Source organism: Phaethon lepturus, unplaced genomic scaffold (genome assembly GCF_000687285.1).
Source record: "Phaethon lepturus isolate BGI_N335 unplaced genomic scaffold, ASM68728v1 scaffold422, whole genome shotgun sequence".
Classification (NCBI taxonomy): domain Eukaryota; kingdom Metazoa; phylum Chordata; class Aves; order Phaethontiformes; family Phaethontidae; genus Phaethon; species Phaethon lepturus.
The window spans coordinates 92,663-112,638 of NW_010525299.1; the positions used below are offsets into that span (position 1 = coordinate 92,663).

General features: G+C 34.8%; 1 protein-coding gene across 2 annotated transcripts in view; it reads right to left on the reverse strand.

Annotated features, from left to right (window-relative positions):
• DOCK9 (dedicator of cytokinesis 9) overlaps positions 1-19,976 on the reverse strand; it is a 100,565-nt gene that overhangs the window by 67,787 nt on the left and 12,802 nt on the right. For both annotated transcript variants that reach the window (XM_010282684.1, XM_010282683.1), the window contains exons 4-13: positions 18,362-18,444; positions 17,208-17,277; positions 13,139-13,234; positions 12,371-12,505; positions 7,876-8,050; positions 6,466-6,533; positions 2,499-2,573; positions 2,261-2,401; positions 1,704-1,904; positions 1,453-1,575 (exon numbers count right to left, since the gene is read on the reverse strand). In XM_010282684.1, the coding sequence (XP_010280986.1) occupies positions 1,453-1,575; positions 1,704-1,904; positions 2,261-2,401; positions 2,499-2,573; positions 6,466-6,533; positions 7,876-8,050; positions 12,371-12,505; positions 13,139-13,234; positions 17,208-17,277; positions 18,362-18,444 (1,167 nt within the window). The remainder of the gene's footprint in view (positions 1-1,452; positions 1,576-1,703; positions 1,905-2,260; positions 2,402-2,498; positions 2,574-6,465; positions 6,534-7,875; positions 8,051-12,370; positions 12,506-13,138; positions 13,235-17,207; positions 17,278-18,361; positions 18,445-19,976) is intronic.

The window sequence follows — 19,976 nt, forward strand, 5'->3', positions numbered from 1 at the left end:
GCTGCTTCCATTTTCCCCTCTCCTTGTCCAGAGTAGTAATTCTGCGGGGAACAGGAATTTGCTCATTGCGCTGACACACATGGAGGCCTACATAGCTTGTACCGTTCTGTTTTGTTTCAAATTAACACAGTGTAATCCCAGAGAACAAAAAAAGAAAAAAATTCAAACTAAGTCTTCAACTATATTATCAAAATTATAAGCAAATGAATACCAGAAATGGACAGCATATGTTAATATAACCATGAATGTTCCTACTGACTACTCTTGCAGTAGAGGGCAACACAAGTCTAGCGCTCAGCATCAAATTTGGGAACATTTGGGCTTACTTAACCTTCCCACGTGGCTCAGGCCCAAGACCACCAAAAGCAGTTACTCAGTTCAGGTTTGTTTTAACGCAGTAGCGGTCAACATACACTTCAAAACCAGACTCCAAAAATACAAAGCTGCTGTTTTCCAATGATAGCTGAAAAAAATCTCAAGTATTCTTGGAAAAGCAAATCAGTAGTCTGATCTATAATAAGACGAAGTGAAAAATACCATTTTTTTTAATGTGTAGCTTAGCCAGCATTAAATCAGTAGGAAAGAACAATGTTCCTCTGCAGAGACTGAAAGTTAACCCTTCCTTTTTCCCTTTCACTAGGTGAAAACAGGAAGAATGTCAACAGTAGCTGAGATTGCTTACAAATAAACTTTTTCTCCTAGTATCTTGGTCCAACTATTTAAGCATAGCTGTAAATCAACAAAATTGAAACTCTTTCTTCAGTGACAGACAGGAAATAGCAATTGACAAAGGTCCTTGTAGATATGTTTTGGAAAACATTACAATGTTATGTCATCCTAGACTCCTGTAAACTTAAGATGTTTCAGTGGTCTATTTCCAAAAGTGATGGGGAGTTCTATCAAATCTGCAAAGCATTTTATACATAAAAACAGAAGCTTAATGAACTTAACGGTTCTGAAGGAAAAAACAGCAAGAGTGCAGATAAAGTTACAGTAAGCTCTGGTCACCATAAAGTGACACAAAGGAAAAGTCAACAACGATATAGTAAATAAGATGCATTAACTAAGAGAGGTATACAGTTAATTTCTGACTTATATTTAATATTTCATTGTTCAACAAGTTTCAACTCAACTTTCACATTGACGTCTAACATTCTTTTGTCAAATCAGTTTATATCAAGCCATTTAAAAAATTATAGATTATATCAAGCCATTTAAAAAATTATAGATTATGTCACAATTATAAAAAGCTAAATAAGTATTTCCCAATATGTTACACTACCTATTTCAATTCATTATAGTTACTAGTAATAACTACAACTTACTAAATCAAATCATCCCATTATCTCAGTTTCCTATAAAAGAACTAAGCTTTTAATTGATATTTCTTAATCTGCAATCAACCTGTCTTGCCTCAGCATTTTTTCCATGCCACATAAAAAGAAAACATACCTTTGAAGAATCTGAACTTTTCATATATGGTTCAGCACAATGTGTAATACTTCCCTGTAATACTTTTTCTATTCTAGCCACGAGGAAAATGTCAGTATGAGGACACGTGACTGAGAATATTCCCTAGGAATAAAACAAGATATAAATATAGCACATTTTACATTACATAATAGAAAACCATCCGAAGCATGTAGGAAAACTCTCTACTTCTATCCAAAATCCTACTAATTCTTTAAGTTACTAGTTCTTACCTGCTTTGGATATTGTAACACTGTTTCATGCATGTCTTGAATTCTGTGTATGCTATCACCACTGCCATTCATCATTTGTTGAGATGTACTGGATAACATGTGCCGTACTGAGGCATGGTTCAAATCAACATGGAAATCTGCTGAAATCTTCCGGTTGTTTTTAATATCAAATAGTGATAATGTGACAAAGAAAGGTTCTACCTAGACAGTTAAAAAAAGAATCAACTGTCATTGCTGGCATCTATATTACTGTAAAAATGTGTATGAAAGGAAGATGAGTAACATTTTCATAAACAGTTACACACAGCCATCACTCTAGAATTTACTCACAAGCTGTAAAAGAAAAATTCCACCTTTTTCAACAAAACAAAAAGATTAGTAGCAAAGCTACTTTTGGTAGGATTTAGGCTCTCATTTTCATATAAAGGAGTAGAAAAACCCCCAGAAAATAAGTTTCTCAATCACAGCAAATAATTCCTGCCATTAAGAACAGCGCCAACAAAATATTAAGACATTCGCTACAATATTAACAGAAAATAAATAGATTAATTATTTACATTTGTTGTTGGTCCTTCTTCATTTTCTGCAACACAGCTTTGCAAATTAAAAGATAAATCGTTACACTTCACAAGAATTTTTTTTCCAAATTTTTCTTCAAATGGCTTCACTTCTGGTTCAATACCAGAAAAGTCAAGTTTCTTTAGAAAGAGAAAAGAAAAATAAGATAAGTTGTTTCTCATCTCAAAAGGATAAACATAAAAGAAAATAACATGCTTCCTCGTAAAAAAGTCTAACCTGTGCATCTGGGTCCAAGGCAAAAAGTTTAACTCTGCTTTCACTTTTCAACTTGATTTCTGCTTCTCTGGTACTCTGTTCAAAATAAGAAAAAAAGTCTTAGTAACACACCATTAAATGAAAGTGGTTTTCAATTTCATTCCTTTTTCTGTGACATTCAAAGCTTTACATGTTTTTAATTCATGCGCACTTCTCTCCCTGAGCTTTGCAACTCCTGAGTTTAAATTGCTCCATCACATCTGAGTAAAAAGTAAGAGAAGGCTACTCTCCTCTAAAGGCTTTTCCAGGCCTCAAAAAACCCCCGTACATCAGCAACATGTAACCTTCCAAACTTGTGGGAAGTATACTCCAGTGTAGCTCATATAGCATTTTGCCTTCTTAAACAATAAATAACTTTCATAACACTATTTTATGAAGAAGAAGAAGAAGAAGAAAAAAAAAAACACAAAAAAGGTATGAATGTAGTTAAAGGTCAGAGCTATCTTAAGACCATAAGATTGCTCAGGAAACAACAGGTTACCTAAATTAAGAAACACCATCAGAGCTCTTTTTCTTTTTTCTTTTTCTTGTGGGTTTTGTGTTTTGTTTTGGGTTTTTTTTTTTTCCTTTTCTTGAGCTCTGCTGCCAAAGAAGTGGTTTTCCTTTGGTTAGATGGAAAAACCCAAAAAACTTCCAAAAGATAAAACCCTCACACTTAGAAGTTACTTTGCAGTTACAGAGTTACACTGTACACTGATCCTGCCTAGGATTTGTGGATACCTACCTATTAACAGTAAAACAAAAGTAAAGTGGAACAAAATAGAATGTGAAAATTGATGGTATACATAGGTTACTTTTTTTAAGAAAGGTATTATTTATAGAATATTCTATGATTTTTAAAGTCACAGGACATGACAAATGGACATATGCATGTGCCAGAATTACCCATGTAGGAGAGTTGCCATTCCCAAAGTAGAAGCTGGCTATGAGATATGTATGAATGAGAGACAAAGTACTACATTACAGGCAGGTGTCTATTTTTGGATCAGTGTGCAGGGGTTAAAAGAAGTTACCAACCTAAAATGCTCAACACTGACCATCAGCTGGAAGTGATCTGCTGTCTACATCTGCTTTGCTGGAGGTTGAATAAACTCCTACTATGTCTCAAGAAAAAGAAAAAACCAAAAACCATCGGCTCTAAGAGATCAAAATCCTATTTTACGTTGATAATAATATTTTTTTTTTAAATGTACTTAAAGGATACATTACAGAAGAGGAAGTTCTGAGGTGTAATTTTGAGTATAGATGCTCTAATGGATTTCATTTACTTTACTTTGTTATCTTTAATACACAGGCGAAAAGACAAAAATTTTTGTGACAGACACTCGATAGCAGCAGAGTATTGGCAGACTTTCCTTGTTCAACAGCCAGTAGGATTGAGAAATACAGGAGTAAACTCTGAAAAAGTTTAAAGATGGCAAGAAGGTTGCATGTATGTTTTGGAAAGCAAATAGCCAGTGGCAAGAACCGAAGAGGATGATCTAGTCATAGGAGCAAGACGAAAACTGTTTCAGCTAACACATCTTGAATAGTTTTAGATTCTTTGGTGTTTCGTGTATTAAAGACAAGACAATATGCATTTCTGATTGACACATAAGGGACAGTCAGTCAGAAGTCAGGAACTGAAAATGTATGTAGTCATCAACCCTGTCTACAGCACAGCAGTGACTCTGTAATTCCATTTCCTCATTTGTAAAACAGGGACAATGTTTTCCTACCTCAAGGAATACTGGGACCTGTAATGGTTAAGGAGGTACTTGGGCACACTGATCATGACAGTCACATAGTTATTCAAGATAGAGGTCTAATTTGTTTTCTCTGAAGATTAAAAAAAAAAATCAACAACAAAAACCCTACATTCACTCTTTGTAATTAAGTTACAGATGAAAGGAACATGAAGTGGGCAGGACAGATTGAGGTATACATGTGCACGTCTGTGCACTGAAGCACACAACACCATCTTATTCATTCATGTTATAAACAGCTGTTGATAGAAAAACAAAGGTTTGGCGATGTACTCACAAGGGTTAAACCTTTCCAAGGAAGACTGTTTTCCCCCTATTGTCAGGTGCTCTACAATCACCCCTGAAGGAATTTCTCTTTCCTCATAAGGATATGAGGTCAGTTATTGTGAAAATCTCCTCCTACAACCAACAAAAATAATAGAGCAACTATAAAGTCTTCTAAAAGAGTGCTCAATGCCTTGTAAGTCCTTCACTGGGGAAAAAAGAACCAAACCCAAACAGCAGCTGAAAAGACAATGCAAGAAAGGATAGAGGACAAAAAAAAAAATCCTCAAAACAAAGAGCACTTATGTAGAGTAATCAAGTTCAGGCTAATGCAAATGGGCAGATTTTTCCCTGTAATTCTCCTCAGGGGAAAAAAGGCTAAAAAAATACTTTAGGGCAAATAATTCTGAAAGGTAGTATTTAGTAAAGATTAACTAGAATGGGAAAACTGAAAAACTTATTTTGAAGGAAACAAAAATTTAAATGGGTTATAACCATGGACAAAAAAAAGTCAGTGCATAAAGAGCTGAGAAAAATAACACTCTAGAAAAATACCTAGCTTAAAGAGCTGCATGATTCCAATCAGAAGGTTATGAAAACAGGAAGCAGCATTTGTAGTACTAAAACAATACGCAGGTGCTGCAGCCCTGAATAAAAGTCCCCTCTGTAAGTCATATGGAACCTAAGCATTCCAGTAACTCTTGACTGTAAAGAAAATTCTCCCATACAATGAGAGCAACTAATTTTATATTTGTTCCTGAAATAAATTTTCACAGCTTCATGGAAGTATGCTGTTTGATGCTTACAGCTCTTCCAAGGAAAACTTGATTGTATGCACCACAATCCAAATTAATTTCTAGAGAGTCGTAGCTGGAGTTAGATTATCACATAATAGCTTTTTGTGTACATGTGTTAAGTTGATTACAAAGCAGTAGCAGAAAGAATTAAGTCAGGCAACCAATTTGGGTGCTAAAAGCCTGTTAATGTATTCTGACTGGATCTTTTGATATGTTAGCTATTGTAATATCTATTAAAATTCTATCTAGAATTTGTTTTACTGATTGTTCTTAGTTAACAAGCTGCACTCCCTTCAGGAGTGGTTACTGGGTCAGACAGATCCTCAGAAAAGAAGAGGAGAGCATGCCAGACCATGGTCAAGCAGAAACGTTTCAAGATTGCAGGCTGTGCCACAGAGAAGAAAGTGTAAGGAAGCCACAGGAAGGCATTTGGATTCTGAAACTTCAACAGAAAAAGGTCACCAGCTCCAGTCCTTAACAAAAATTTCTCCCTTAGAGAAAAACTTACTGCAACACACAAATCACTGCTTTAACTGAAATAAAGTCTGCAAATGGGCTGAGGAAGAGTTGCTGTTATTTTCTATTTATTTTTATTTTATTCTTATTTCTATTTCTACCACACCTCTGGGAGAACAAAATTGAAAAGCAAGAACTATAGCAATACAAGAAGTATCCATGAACTTGCCAGCACATTACAAACACAAGCATCTTAAAATACATTCACATCTTCACTGCTATTTTGCTGCTCTGGACTTCTAACTATAAAAATAAAACTTGACTTTAGTATAACTAGATTTCTATAGAAATACTTTAGCACTTACCTGCATGCAATAAATACGAAATATACAAAATAAACTAGTAAAATAATAAAACATGCTGCTTTTAAACAGCATGTCAAGATTTACATAAGCAACTTTAAGACAGTAGCTAGTTTGCTTCCAAAAAGCAGAAAATGAAGAGGCTCAATAATCGCATCTACTCATGAAAGAGCTTCTAAGCTTTCAAAGCACGACAAACTGACTGGCAGCTAGCAGCCAATACCTTACCTTTACTGAAAGTTCATGTGGCTAACTTAACATTTAGTACTTTATATCCTGAGTTGGCATTTACAATATATGTTACCTTGGCAATTTCAGGATAGTAGTTATCAAAACTACTTGAAGAGCTTTCCATTTTGCTTTGTTCATCATCTGAAATTATAAAACCACATTTAAAAAATTAAAAATAATTAAAAAACAACAACAAAAAAAAATCAAAAAACCCCAAGCTACTCAAAAAACTGTGTAGAAAAGGTATTTCTGATTTTTTTTTAAAAAAAACATTCCTACTCCCTCCAAAAATTACTTTTGTGAACATAAATAGGTTATGGATGACTCCATCATTTCATTTTGAAGCCGTGACTTCTTGGAAGATATAACCAATTACATAAATTGGTAAAGCAACAGTTAGTTACAATCTTACCTAGAAAATAGCTTCAATACCAATTTTGATATCTGCATGGAGAAAGGAGATTCTCAATGCACAAATTTACATTATTCTTTCCACTATGCCTTGTAAATTGATTTCAAAACAAGTTCCCCCTGTTTGTTAGGTTCCCAGCTTTACTCTCCAACAGTTACTAGATTTACAAAGCAATCATTCAGTTAGCTATAAGCATCTTGCAGTTCTAAGGTCAACCGGGGACCACTGACCAAAATGTCTTTCACAGGCGTCTCTTTTTCCAATTTGCTTTTGTTGCATACATCATCTTAAATTCTTGCAATCTTCACCAAAGACTGTGATATCTAATTTTAAAGACTAATGATCCCTTTTGGTATATTGTGCTATTAATAAGCAGAACATCCTTTTATAGTCTCTTCCAGGTTCTTCTGGATATGCATACACTTGGTCTCATACCAGTTGCCCTCCCCATCCACTCTCAAGCGGAAAAATGCATAAGGTGACATCTAGACGATATATCCTTTTGTCACCGAACTATCAACCATACCTACACCACATTCCTTACAGGTATCTGCCTTACCTACTGTTAAAGGGCTCCAACGGAGCTTCTACACCCAAGCAATCTATTTCAGTACTTTAGGGAAATATTTGTGGTCAAGGCAGTTACATCTAAATTTAAAGTCCCTCACTGCAACCACAGTTTCTTATTCTTCTACCTACAGTGACCACTGAACAGATGATTCAATTTTCAGCAGCATTTTACAGATTTCAAAACAAGTACCTCCTAAATTTCCTCTTCTCCTTAAACTGCCTTGGTCCTGATTTTTCATTGTGGGTTCTACTTTTCTAGACTTCTGATCAGTGTCACTATTCTCTTCTAGATTTAACTCAACCAGAACCAAGACAGAACAGTGCTATTTTAATGCCAACAGGTCAAAACTCTCATCAGTTCAAACAGACAGTGAAAAGCCCTATAATTTTTATGACCAAAGAAAACAAAAAAATTTAGCAACAATAAAGCTTTTCTTTCCAAATGTATGTACGCAGATGTTGTTACATAACTGTATTAGCATTGCTAGAAACCCTGCTTACCTTCATGAGACTCCCCATTTCTTTTTTCTTGCATTGCAGCCTCAAAGTTAAGCTGTAGGATTTTGTTCAGAGTGTTTATCCATTCTTCCATTTCAAGTTCACTGTCTGCAGCTAGAAGGTAACTACTCTTGTCTTGCATCTTGAGCTCAAATGCAAAACGTCTGACTTTATTGTTCTATAAGAAAATAAAAGGTCTTTTTAGTATCTTTACATACTGTCTACTCAGAATAAAAGGACGTTACATCTATTTCAGATCTTTCAACAAAAATATGTAGCTTAGTATTTTGAGCAAGTGTATTATAATTACACTTTTTCCTCTCTGACATTTGACCTGTTTGAAGTTATTCGTAGCACTGCAACAAGTGCAATTATGAAAGGTAACAGCCTGTTTTTCAGTTTCCCCTCATGATTATGCTTGTAATAAGTTTTAAAAAACAAAAAATAAATTTCCAAATATCAAGTCTTCATGTACTCAAATGATCTAGAAGTGAAGCTAACTAAGGTCTACTGATTAAAAAAACCATGAAAATATTAATATATGAGTGAGAATCATTTGCACATTGTGATTTTATACCAGGGGTTAAATCATAACCAAACTCAACCCTGAATGCCGCAACATTGCTAGTCTTTTAAATATATGTGAAGTTGGGAATCAATTCCTCTTTTGTTCCTTAACCATTATTGTCATCCTTTTGCACAATTTAAATCAAGGCTTCAAATACCACCTAGCTTGACTCATATTCCAGCAAATGAATTCACAAGTCTTAAATAAAAATTCTGTATTTTCATCAATTTATATATAAAAAATTGATAATCCATTAGATAATCATTAAAACAAACGATAAGACAGACTTAACTGATAGGGGGCTGTTTGTTTATTTTAGGTTAAACTAAATGCCAAATTACATTTTTGTTTCTCTATACCTCAGATTTTTCATTTTTCAGACTAACTACTGGTTGGTAAAACAGTCAGCTTTCTACCAAAGATGAGTTTGTGTTAAGGAGGATACAAACAAATGTAGGGAACCCAGATCTAAGGCAATCTTACCAATTAAAATCAGTACTGAAGTAAATGAAAAAACTTAAGAACTGTAACCTTTAACTTTCACAGTATAAAACCCTGACATAGGTGGTACATACAACACTTCTGTTTTCCCAAATCACTGAATTAGAGCAACCATGCCTATATATATGACTATATGTGGGAATATATACACGGCATATATTATGTGACTGCACCTCTCTGTGATGCAGAAAAGTCTCAATATACTTCAGTATTAAAACAAAACAAAAAAACAACAAAACAAACCAAAACAAACCCCAAAGAGTATTTTGGGAATTTCTGTCTTTTCATTTAATATTAAGTGTTGGGGGAAAAAAACCCCACACATGTACAACAAAACCAAACACCAAAAAAACAAACAAAAGCAAAAACCCCTACTGCATATATTCAGTATTCCTCTTATACAAATACTGATGAAGGAGCATATTCTGTCCTATTCTGCTTTATCTTTAATGTCTGTTAGTGAAGTCATCATTTTTCTCTCTTGTGTATCTACGACCTTTGAAGAATAAGTAAGCATATGTGCTATATGAACTCAAAACAGAAATGAGAAATGTTATACAAATGCAATAGGAACTAGTCCCCCCTCACCAAAAAGACTTACTCTGAAACAAGTAGTTTGATTCTGAGAACAAAAGCTTGTAAGCACTTCTACCTAAGAAGAACAACCATTTCTATGAATTCCAAGTCAGACTACTGCAAAGTACAGTGGATGGGGTCCTGACCATTTTTTAATTTCTTTTCCTCTTCCATTAAATGGAAATGCAATTTCTACTGTGTAGAGACCACTTTTTTCTCGTATGAGTTTCTAGATGCTAATGTAACACCAATAATAAGTAACAGTAAAACAACGAATATAATAAGATCAGCCAGGGGGGATACAGTACATAATATAAAACAATAATACACCTGGAATACAGCCAGTAGGTGTAATATTTCATAGTTCAAAATCTCATTTACTTGCCTCTAACCAACAATTCAAATGAAGAAAACAGCTATTTCCAAACCTCTTTATTCTAGCTATTGAATGACTTCATACTTCAACTTATAATGGCTTCAGAGGTGAGTATTAACTTTGCGTTTTACACCTGATGCTGAGCCGTAACTAGTCTCAAATTTCTACATGCATTCTTAATACTGCAGAATACAGCATTCAAGACACAAGCCAACTATAAACTTTAAGCATTCAAAATATAGTTTTACTTAAAGACTACTGTATCAGCCCGAAACTTTACTTGCAGTAGAACAAAGTAATAAAAAAAATTAAATAAAAAGCTTCTGACAAAGTCTAAGGAAATGTCAGGTTACTTTAATTGAACTGACTGAACAGAAAGTATGGAACAGTACTTCATGAAAACGTCATTTAGAAAAAAAATGGTATTTTCACAATTTAAAAAACCAAAAACATAGAATCACAGAATGGTTAGAAGTTGGAAGGGACCTCTGGAGATCATCCGGTCCAACCCCCCGATCAAGAAAAGCCACCTAGAGCGAGCTGGCTCAGGACCATGTCCAGGCAGCCTTTGGAGTATCTCCAAGGATGAAGACTCCACAGCTTCTCTGGGTAACTCATGCTGGTGCTTGGTCACCCTCACAGTGAAAAGTGCTTCCTGATGTTCAGAGGGAACCTCCTGGGTTTCAGCTTGTGGCCATCGCCTCTGCTCCTGTCACTGGGCACCGCTAAGCAGAGCCTGGCTATGTCCCCTTTGTACCCTCCCTTCAGGTATTTATATACATTAATGAGATCCTCCCAAGCCTTTTCTTCTCCAGGCTGAACAGTCCCAGCTCTCTCAGCCTTTCCTCATAGAAGGGATGCTCCAATCCCTTCATCATCTTTGTGGCCCAGTGCTGGACTCTCTCCAGTATGTCATGTCCACCTCTCTCTTTTACTGGGGAGCCCAGAACAGGACACAAGACTCCAGGTGTGGCCTCACCAGTGCTATTCAGCTGTTCAGAGGGGAAGGATCACCTCCCTCAACCTGCTGACGACACTCCCCCTAATGCAGCCCAGGACACTACTAGCCGCCTTTGCTGCAAGGGCACATGGTTGGCCCATGTTCAACTTGGTGTGCACCAGGACCCCCAGTTCCTTTTCTGCCAGCTGCTTTCCAGCTGGGTGGCCTGTCCAGCATGTACAACAACATTGCCTGAGGTTGCTCTCCCCAGCTGCAGGACTCAGCACTTCCCTTTGCTGCAGTGCCTTTCTTTCATTTGTAACTTCTGAAAATCTCAATGTTTTCTGATGACGTAAACTAATACTGCACTGCCCACAACAGTCTGTACCAGAGCCACAGATTGAGAACTAGAAACAGCCATGGCCTGAAAGTGGGAAACAAAACGGGCCAGAAACAGCCCAGAAAAAGGAGAACTTGTATCATCAGAAAGAGGAGCACCAAAGCAGAGGAAGCTGACGAGCAGAAGGAAAGCTACCTTTTAAGTGCAAAGCAGAGACTACAACTGTGTCTAGGAACCACTTTGTTTGTTGGTTTGTTTTAAAAACACAAATCAAACTCATTTCAGTGGAGTTGGCCAGAATTGTACCCCTAAGGCAAAACAATTTGTGCAAATCTGTATATACAACTTGCAATATGATTAAATGTATTACAGTTATAAGATTTTCTATGCAAAGTATCTATTAGATGTGTATCCAAAAACATTATTACAATATTTGGGAAAAATAATCCTCTGTAAAGCTGTTGTATCTCTCCGCATGAATCTTCAAAAAACTTTATACTAAAAAAAAATATTATTTAAGAAATACATTTTTATTCAACTTTGCCTGTTTCTATCCAAGTTACACAAAACCCTAAAACCCAAGAGTTTTTTCCAGGTATGCTGTGCCTAACAAAACAGTTACATGCTGTACTGTAAATACATAACAAAATCACAAAGAAAAAAAAAATAATCTTTTCTTTGGCACTTGCTACTGACAAACATTTTACCAAAGCCCTTAACTTTTTAAAATAAAGAAAACGACATAAAAGTAACATTATAAAGGTCAGATGAAAGCATCTGGAAGGGCGACTGAGTTTAATACAATTCCCACAACAAAAATCCCGCACAAGAAGCTATGCAAAACATTTTACAGCTCATGTAAGCACAAAATGTAACTGAAATGAACTTTAATTTTATGCTGTCATTACTTTGCCATGATTTAAGGGTGGGGGTTTTTGTGTGTTTGACTTAAAATTTTGTTTGATATTTTGATAAATACTTGACAACAACTAGTAATTTATGTTCTTTTCAGAAAGAATTTTAAAATTCCTGCCATTTAAAATCTCGTTCACTGTTTTTGTAAGATGCAGCATGTCTCATTGTTCCTCTGTATAACAGGTACTTACCTATATCTGACAAGTTTTCTGTATTTTAAAAAAATCCGTTTGCTATCAAATACAGAATTAACTGAAGAACAGGCAGAATAACTATAGTTACCTGAACCACACCCATGCATGAATCTAGAAATATTGATCCTTTAGGTTCTTTTGATATTTTTTCATCCTTATAGAAATTGAGATTATAGGATCCATCACCAAGTTGGATTAAGTGGAAAAATCTTCTTTTAAATGACTAGTGAAAAGAAAGGAGGAAAGAAAAAGAATTACAACACTAGTATTAATTAGTTTCCTATCACAAAACCCATACATACTATTTACACAGTAGGTTATAGAAAAAAGCTTTTATTTACACATAACCTAATCAATATCTTCAGAAAACAAAACATAAATAACTTTTTAAAAAATTAAAAACCTGCAGCAAGATTGTACTGTTTTATTTGGAAGTATTTTTGACCCATTGAAAGGTATTTAAAATGGACTCTACCATATTATACATAATAGATGTTTATTGTGATAACTGTAAAAGTAACTTGTTTGTTTCTAAATAAAGAGGCAATACACATAAAAACTCATACTACATAGTCACTTTTCTACTCATAAGACACCAGAGTCCAGTCAGAAAATTATTTAAAACACTGGACTTAGGCCACAAACTGGATTTTTAATGCATTTTTTCTGATTTAAGTAGAATAAAAGTAAAGTAAGATTTCACAGCTATAAATTACATACAAGCTTCCCTATTTCCTCCCATACTACTTTTTTTTTTTTTCAGAAGTGAACCACATACAAATTGACTTCTCCAAGGCATAGTGATAATTTAATATTGGTGTTCAGTTTTTACCACACGAGACATTTTTAAACTTACTCTCATTGTCACACTGATTGCACTATTCATGTTGCCTTTGTACAGCCATCCTTGCTTTGTTATTCCACCCTTTTGAGACCCAAGAGATGCAGCATCCTGGAGATGAAGAAAGGGAGATGGGGGAAAAAAAAAAAAGTAAAGTTTTGCATCACAGTCTGAAACTGTTATACTTAATAAAAATTTCAGAAGTCATTTTTAAAAGCCGAAATAGCTATGCTCATAATGTAACAGTAATAACGTACTATGAGTCCCTGCTGAAATTCTATAGCTTTCTAATTCCAATTACTTTATTTAAAGACCAGTATTGAGACTAACCTTATCTAACTTTTGATAGGTAACTCCGCCACATATATAGGCCTTCTCTATGGCCAGCTGGATGATCCAACTCCTAGATGGCTAAATATTAGTCAAGATAAATCCCACTGAAACAGGGGAAAGAGAAAAAAAATCTCCTTTGTAAGCTTTTTCCTACATTCTAATCTTCCAGTGCAAGAGTTTTTACCAATTTCTATTACCAAAAAAGAACAATATAAACTCATGCTTACCCAAAACTTCAATTAAGATTTCTCAAACCATTTTGCTTTCTATGTATTACTTCAAAGACATTACTTACTTAAGAATTCTAAGTCTTGAATTGGATCTGCCCTTTTACAGACCAGAATGAAAGCTTTCTAAAGAGAACAAGACCAAACTTGGCAGGAATGGCAAGTTCACGAACAGCAGAACCAATGCATGCATCATACCCACTGCCTGTATACCTCCTCTTCCATCTGCCAGTTGATGGAACTTACTAACTACATCAAAACTCAAAGGATATTAACAACTACCAAAAAGAAGTACTCTACCATCAAAACTGATCAAAATGACAGATATAATTGCCACAGAATAAATATTAAGTCACCAGTTTAAGTAATCTTTTAGAGCAATATCAAGCAGACTTCACCATGGTTTCTGGTTGAGGCAACCCATTTTGACACAACAAAAGCAACGAATTAGATGTGTAGGAAGATTTTCAACCATCTTGAAAATGGAGAATAAATTCTCCTGGTAATTTATTAACCAAACATTCAAAATCAGCTGAGTATCCAGTTGAAAATAAAACCACAAAACTTCCTCAAGTGCCTCAACTACTTGTTTCAAATTCCTTTTGGAACATATAACAAAAAGTGATTACATATGGGGCACAGGGTCATTAGTTCAACAACTGAACATTAAAACCAAATTTTGGAACAATATTAATTATTTCTGGAACTAAATCAAGGAACATTCTGTAAAAAGTTACTGGTTAATTTATTTACAGCTTATTTAGTCTGTCTAGCTTGCATATTCATAGGCGTATGCACACAAGAACTTCAAAAAACAGCAAACAGAAGGCAAAAGATGCATTGATCTGTTCCTTCAAAAATTCTAGTTTGCTTGATACTATGGAAATTAGGTCCAGTAAGGATGACATGGTCACCAACTATCAGAGCATCTGATATAATGCCCCAAAAGCATAGAGCAGAAATACTCAGTAAATTTTCATATGCCCCCATGAGTCTCACTGTCCAAGCAATACAGTCTACTTGTTTCATATTTTCAAGTCATTAGTCCTCACTCCTGTTCTATTACCTAGATAACCAATTTTTCTTGTACAACAGTCAAGATACAGAGACAACAGCTTAAAACACTGCATTTCCAACTATGATTCTCTGCCTCCGCTGGTGGGAGTTATCCCCAAGGAAAGGTTGGTTTAAAACCACTCTTACAAGTCTAAAATGATGAGTAGATGATGAGCTATTGTCAAAACTTGGTACAGAACAACCAAGGCTTTTCTGTAATTTCACAAACCTTACACAGGATTACCTGACACGACAAGAATTCCTTCATTACCCCTGTTAACAAAAATTAAGATTTAGCTCTATTCAGATTCTTTTTCCAATTCCAGTCTCTGAAGTGCACTGTTTCCCCACTGTGTTGAACCGCATGATGTTTCCTAACGATAAAACTGACTGTCATTTGGACTTCTCTAGTTACACCATTCTTTCTGTCAGGCAGAATTCCTGCCAAAAAAATACTGAATCTTTCCAGTTGACCACCTGTTAATACAAAGGAACCCAGAACCCAGTTGTTAACACGCTACTTTTACACTGAAAACATACTTCCTGTTTCCAACTGGTAAGTTAATTTCCTCACTTTTATTATTACTGCTGCACACTGTGCTTCACTTTTTAAAATGATCTTTCCCACAAACTCAGCTCCAAAATTTACTTCAACAGCAACTGTTTCAACAAAAACAATTCCTTATCTCGACCCCATATCCCAGGCTGATTTAAAAATTCCATTTACAAACACCAACCTGATGGTCTGATAGACCAAACTGGTCTTGAAAAAGTAATTCTCTCCTTTTTAATGGTGCGAGATTAAACTAATCTTTATCTGGTTTTCCTCCAATTTTTAGTCACTTGCAGCTTTTTGTTTTCTATCATTCTCTTAATAAATCAGCTTTCTTAAAAGAAACCACAAACAAAAGCGAAACAAAAAGAAGACCAAACAACTTCTAATCTAAGATTTGCATATATGCTTTTTGGCATACAAAGACGTTAATGTTTGAAAGAAAAACCTCTTACATTGATTCTTCCCTTGAGGAAAGAATTTATGGTCCCCTCCACCCTATTCCCATTAAACTCCCTTTTCTTCCTAGCATGCTTTTTTCTCATGTTTATATTTCCAGTTCCTCAACAAAGAGTAACAGACCTCTTCTCCAGTGACTCTACCTCTGAAAGGGCTATGATGTTCCTGCCTGCTCTAAGAGGAAACTGGGCAGAGGAAACAGGAAGTCCTCCCCACTTATACTTCCTAGTAAAAAACATACCACTTGATAATAGCCAAGATATAGTTTTTCAGTGTTTAACTGACTCCAGCCATAAGTGGTTTTCCTAGTAACAACCACAGCCAATTATATATCCTTTTTTTTTTCCATGTTTAACTTACTGTTTTCTAAAACACTTCAGTTGTCAGAAATATATCAAAGTAAATAATGACAAATCTTTTTAAATTTTGTATAATAGAAAACATAATTATTCCCACCTTACAATAGGAAGATTTGGACACAGATGCATGAAGTTATTTGTCCAAATATCACAGTGCAGATTAACAGCAGCACGAGAGAAACAGCATCCTGAGACTATCTGTTCAGGAATCTACCTATTCAGATGCACTCCCTGGACTATCTTTTCACATTTTATCCAGGAAAACTTGTAACAAACTACTTTTATTTTGCATGCAGCTGTTCTGAATACAAGGAATTTAGAAGCAAAGTAATTGTCAAAGGGTAAAAACCACAAAAAAAATATTTTTATTTTATTTTAATTCTTTTCTGAGATGCAAGAGATCAAGTACTTGTAAGAAAAGAAAACACTGGCATTTAAACGCTGTGTTTTGAAACAGGGTGTGGTAAGAATTAAATAACTCACACAAATAACAGAAGCAGTTACTGAAAAAAAGTCTTTGATACTTGAAAATCGCTTGAGGCTATAGATATCTCTGGTTTCTCTAAGCCAATGACAAAAAATAAAATACTCTAGAGTTTCAGCCAATTTTTTCAGTTTTTGTTTCTATGACGGATCTCCAGTTCTTATCCTATACTCAAATTTGTGACAAACTAATTTTAACACACACTGCCATGCATGCTTAAGTCTGTGTATTCTGATGTTGGAACAGATTCACCTACAATTTTACTCAACTTCATGATTAAACTGCATGATATATTTCTCTATATGCCTATCTATACACAAACAGTATAAAATAAGACAGATTGTACGAAAGCTGAAGGATTATACATCACCAAGTATTAAAACTTCAATTTCACCATTTGTCAAAACTTGTTCTACTCTGATGACAGCTCTCAGGAGTACAAGGCTATTTGAAAGGAGACAGGTAAAATAACTACATTTTTTTCCCAATCAGGCTGTACAACCTAATATCTGTTTTCATTTTACTGACTTCAACACTTAACCCAACTTGTAACCTCTCCTCACCCAACATTCTTTATTGAAATCAATAAAGTAAGGAATTACTATTATCTCACCTCATCTTTATCTGCTTCTTCATCCACTTCATATAAATGAACTGGAAGCTTCTCCGATTTTGTTCCTTTACTATGAAAGAAAAAGCTTCTAAAATACTAGAAATTTTGTGATTAGTCACATATTTCATAGTTGCAAAAATTAAGATGTTATTTTCCTAACTGAATAGGAAAAAGCAAAAGAATAGCTGAGAAAAAACGTGTATTTTTCATAAAACTTATTTCTTAGCCAGCAATTTTCCTAATTTTTGTATCTGGCCGCAGTCTTTCTTTTGTTCTGCTTGTCACTGTCCTTACGCATAACCGGAGAAAACCAAATGCCTTCTCATTCACTGCACTCCTAACATCTTAGGAGTAAGAATTCATATACCTGTAACCATTGCCTCCTTTTAGGACAATGTGTTTATTTAAATTCCTATTGACTACTGTGGTTTCTGTTCAGGGCAAGTAAAAACCAGGTACTGACACTTACAAAACCTGTGAGTATTTCAGAACTTCTCACAGGAAAAGAAAGATATTTCTCAACTGATAGATGCAGGAGAATAGGTAGGGAAGACACAGATCTTCCAGAGTTCTGGGACTCAGAGTATTTAGCCACTCTCAGATATTGAAAAAGTTGGAAAAGGTTTCTCTAGCAGATGGTTTAGAAAGTCTGCAATAGATGTGAATTAGGCTTTTACTTTGAATCATTCTGTGAAAACCTGCACTAGTTCAAACACTTGCTCTAACCATCTCGGTTAGGTTCTATTCCCTAAACTCCTAAAGTGAGTTCCAAAAGCTGCCTTTGAAGCTACAAAAACAGGATATCACCATTTTAGTTTCATCTAAACATTAGCCTGTTTTAGATACAATATTTACATTCACATTGTCAACAACACAATTTCTGGTTTTGACCTGCCTATTAATAAGGCAGCGTTATTACGGTATCTTTCCAGAAAATGGCTTAACAAGATTTTATACCTTCAAGTTCATCAATATAAATTCCATCCAAGAAATTTTTATCATCTCTACTGACTATTAAATATTGATATAGCACATTTCAAGTTACATATTACATGTATTAATACATTTCGGTAATAAGTACATTTATATTAAATACAGTTAGAGTTTCTTCACAAATTAAAAATCTGTTTTATACCACTAGATAACATACTTACTTTGGAAGCTGTCGAAACTCTCCTGAGTAATCTTCATATCTATAGTTAACAACATGCCAGTCTGAATTGTAGGTTTTGATGCACTGTTTTAATGAAAATCAAATACCAGTGTTAAATGGAAGAGAATTAACAACATTCCCTAACCACACATACAGAAAAACCTCTTAAGATATAGTTGTTTATGAACTGCTATGGTTACATGTCGTTCTATGAAAACTCTGTACGCTACCCTTCCTTTGCAACACCATCTAGTGCAATACAGCTTTTTGCAACAAGTGATATGTTTCAATAGGACGTTATCATCTGCTAGATGTGTATCTTATAATCAGCATCTGGACTAACCATCTTCAGTTGTCTGAAAAGTTAAAGCAGCATTTCGCTGCAGCTGAAAACATGACTGAGCCTTTAGAAAACTCAGCATTAAAATACAGACACATTATTAAAATAGAATATTCAATTTCACACGTACAGATAGGGAGAAACTAAAAACATATTCCCTTTAAATTTATACTTCTAGTGCAATTCAATTAATATTTAAGTTTAAACTACATGCTTCCAGCTGTTGAAAAGCAATTATGTCATTAAATTCTGGACTAGATCACAGGAAATACCATTTTACTCCACCCATATTGCTACAACGTAGAACTACTGATTTATCTTGGCTTTGACCAAAGTAACAGAAAAACTGAAAAAATCTGTTGCCAGGTACAAAATTTTGTATGTTACATGAATAGACTGACATGTACACAAACATAGCATCTAGTAAGTCAAAAATATTTTCTTTATATTTCAAAATACAAAGTTAATACTTGCCAAGCAATTGTTTTCTGCAGAAACTCATTAAATTTCATTAATTACCTATAATACTCCTCCCTCCTTGTCTACCTTCTGCAAATTTATCTTAGAGCTGTTTAGGTTGGGTATTAAAGATATGTATCACTGTGGAGAAAACACTCTGAGGTAGATTCAGCTATTTGGAGCTCCTTCAGTTTTCTTGGAATTACAATAGACATTTACTTGTTTCAGATGTTAAAATATCAGCTTAAAGTATGTCAGTAGAAAACCAGTAGATAATATAAAAAAGACAAAAATTTTAAACTTTTAATTCCCAAAAGGCTTAAACAAGACACTGAATGAAACACAACATCACAGTCAGAACCAGGGAATGCCAACGTAAGCAAGTAGTTATGAGAAACTTTAGGTCTGAGGATGTTTCTTCTACATATAGCATCCAAACTGAGCAGTCACAATGAATTCTGACCACTACAAGTGTTACAGTTTATGCATACCTCTGTTCCAGAAAACTGTACACAATTATTATGAACAAATTAAGGATGACTGGTGTGAAACACTTTATTAGGAACAAGTCACATTGATGCATTCAGATTTATTACTGCTCCCAGTATTATGTATGGAAACCACCCATGTTCATCTGGGAAAGCCAAAAGCATACAGGTGGGGGAGAAGCAGCTGCAAAAGCCAATGACACCAACAAAATAATGCAAAGCTATCCTGCAATCCTTCTTTTCCAGCCACCAATGGAAAAAAATATTAGGTTTTCCTAGAAATTTTCCCTTTAAATCATTGACAAATAAATGACAATAAAGAATTAATA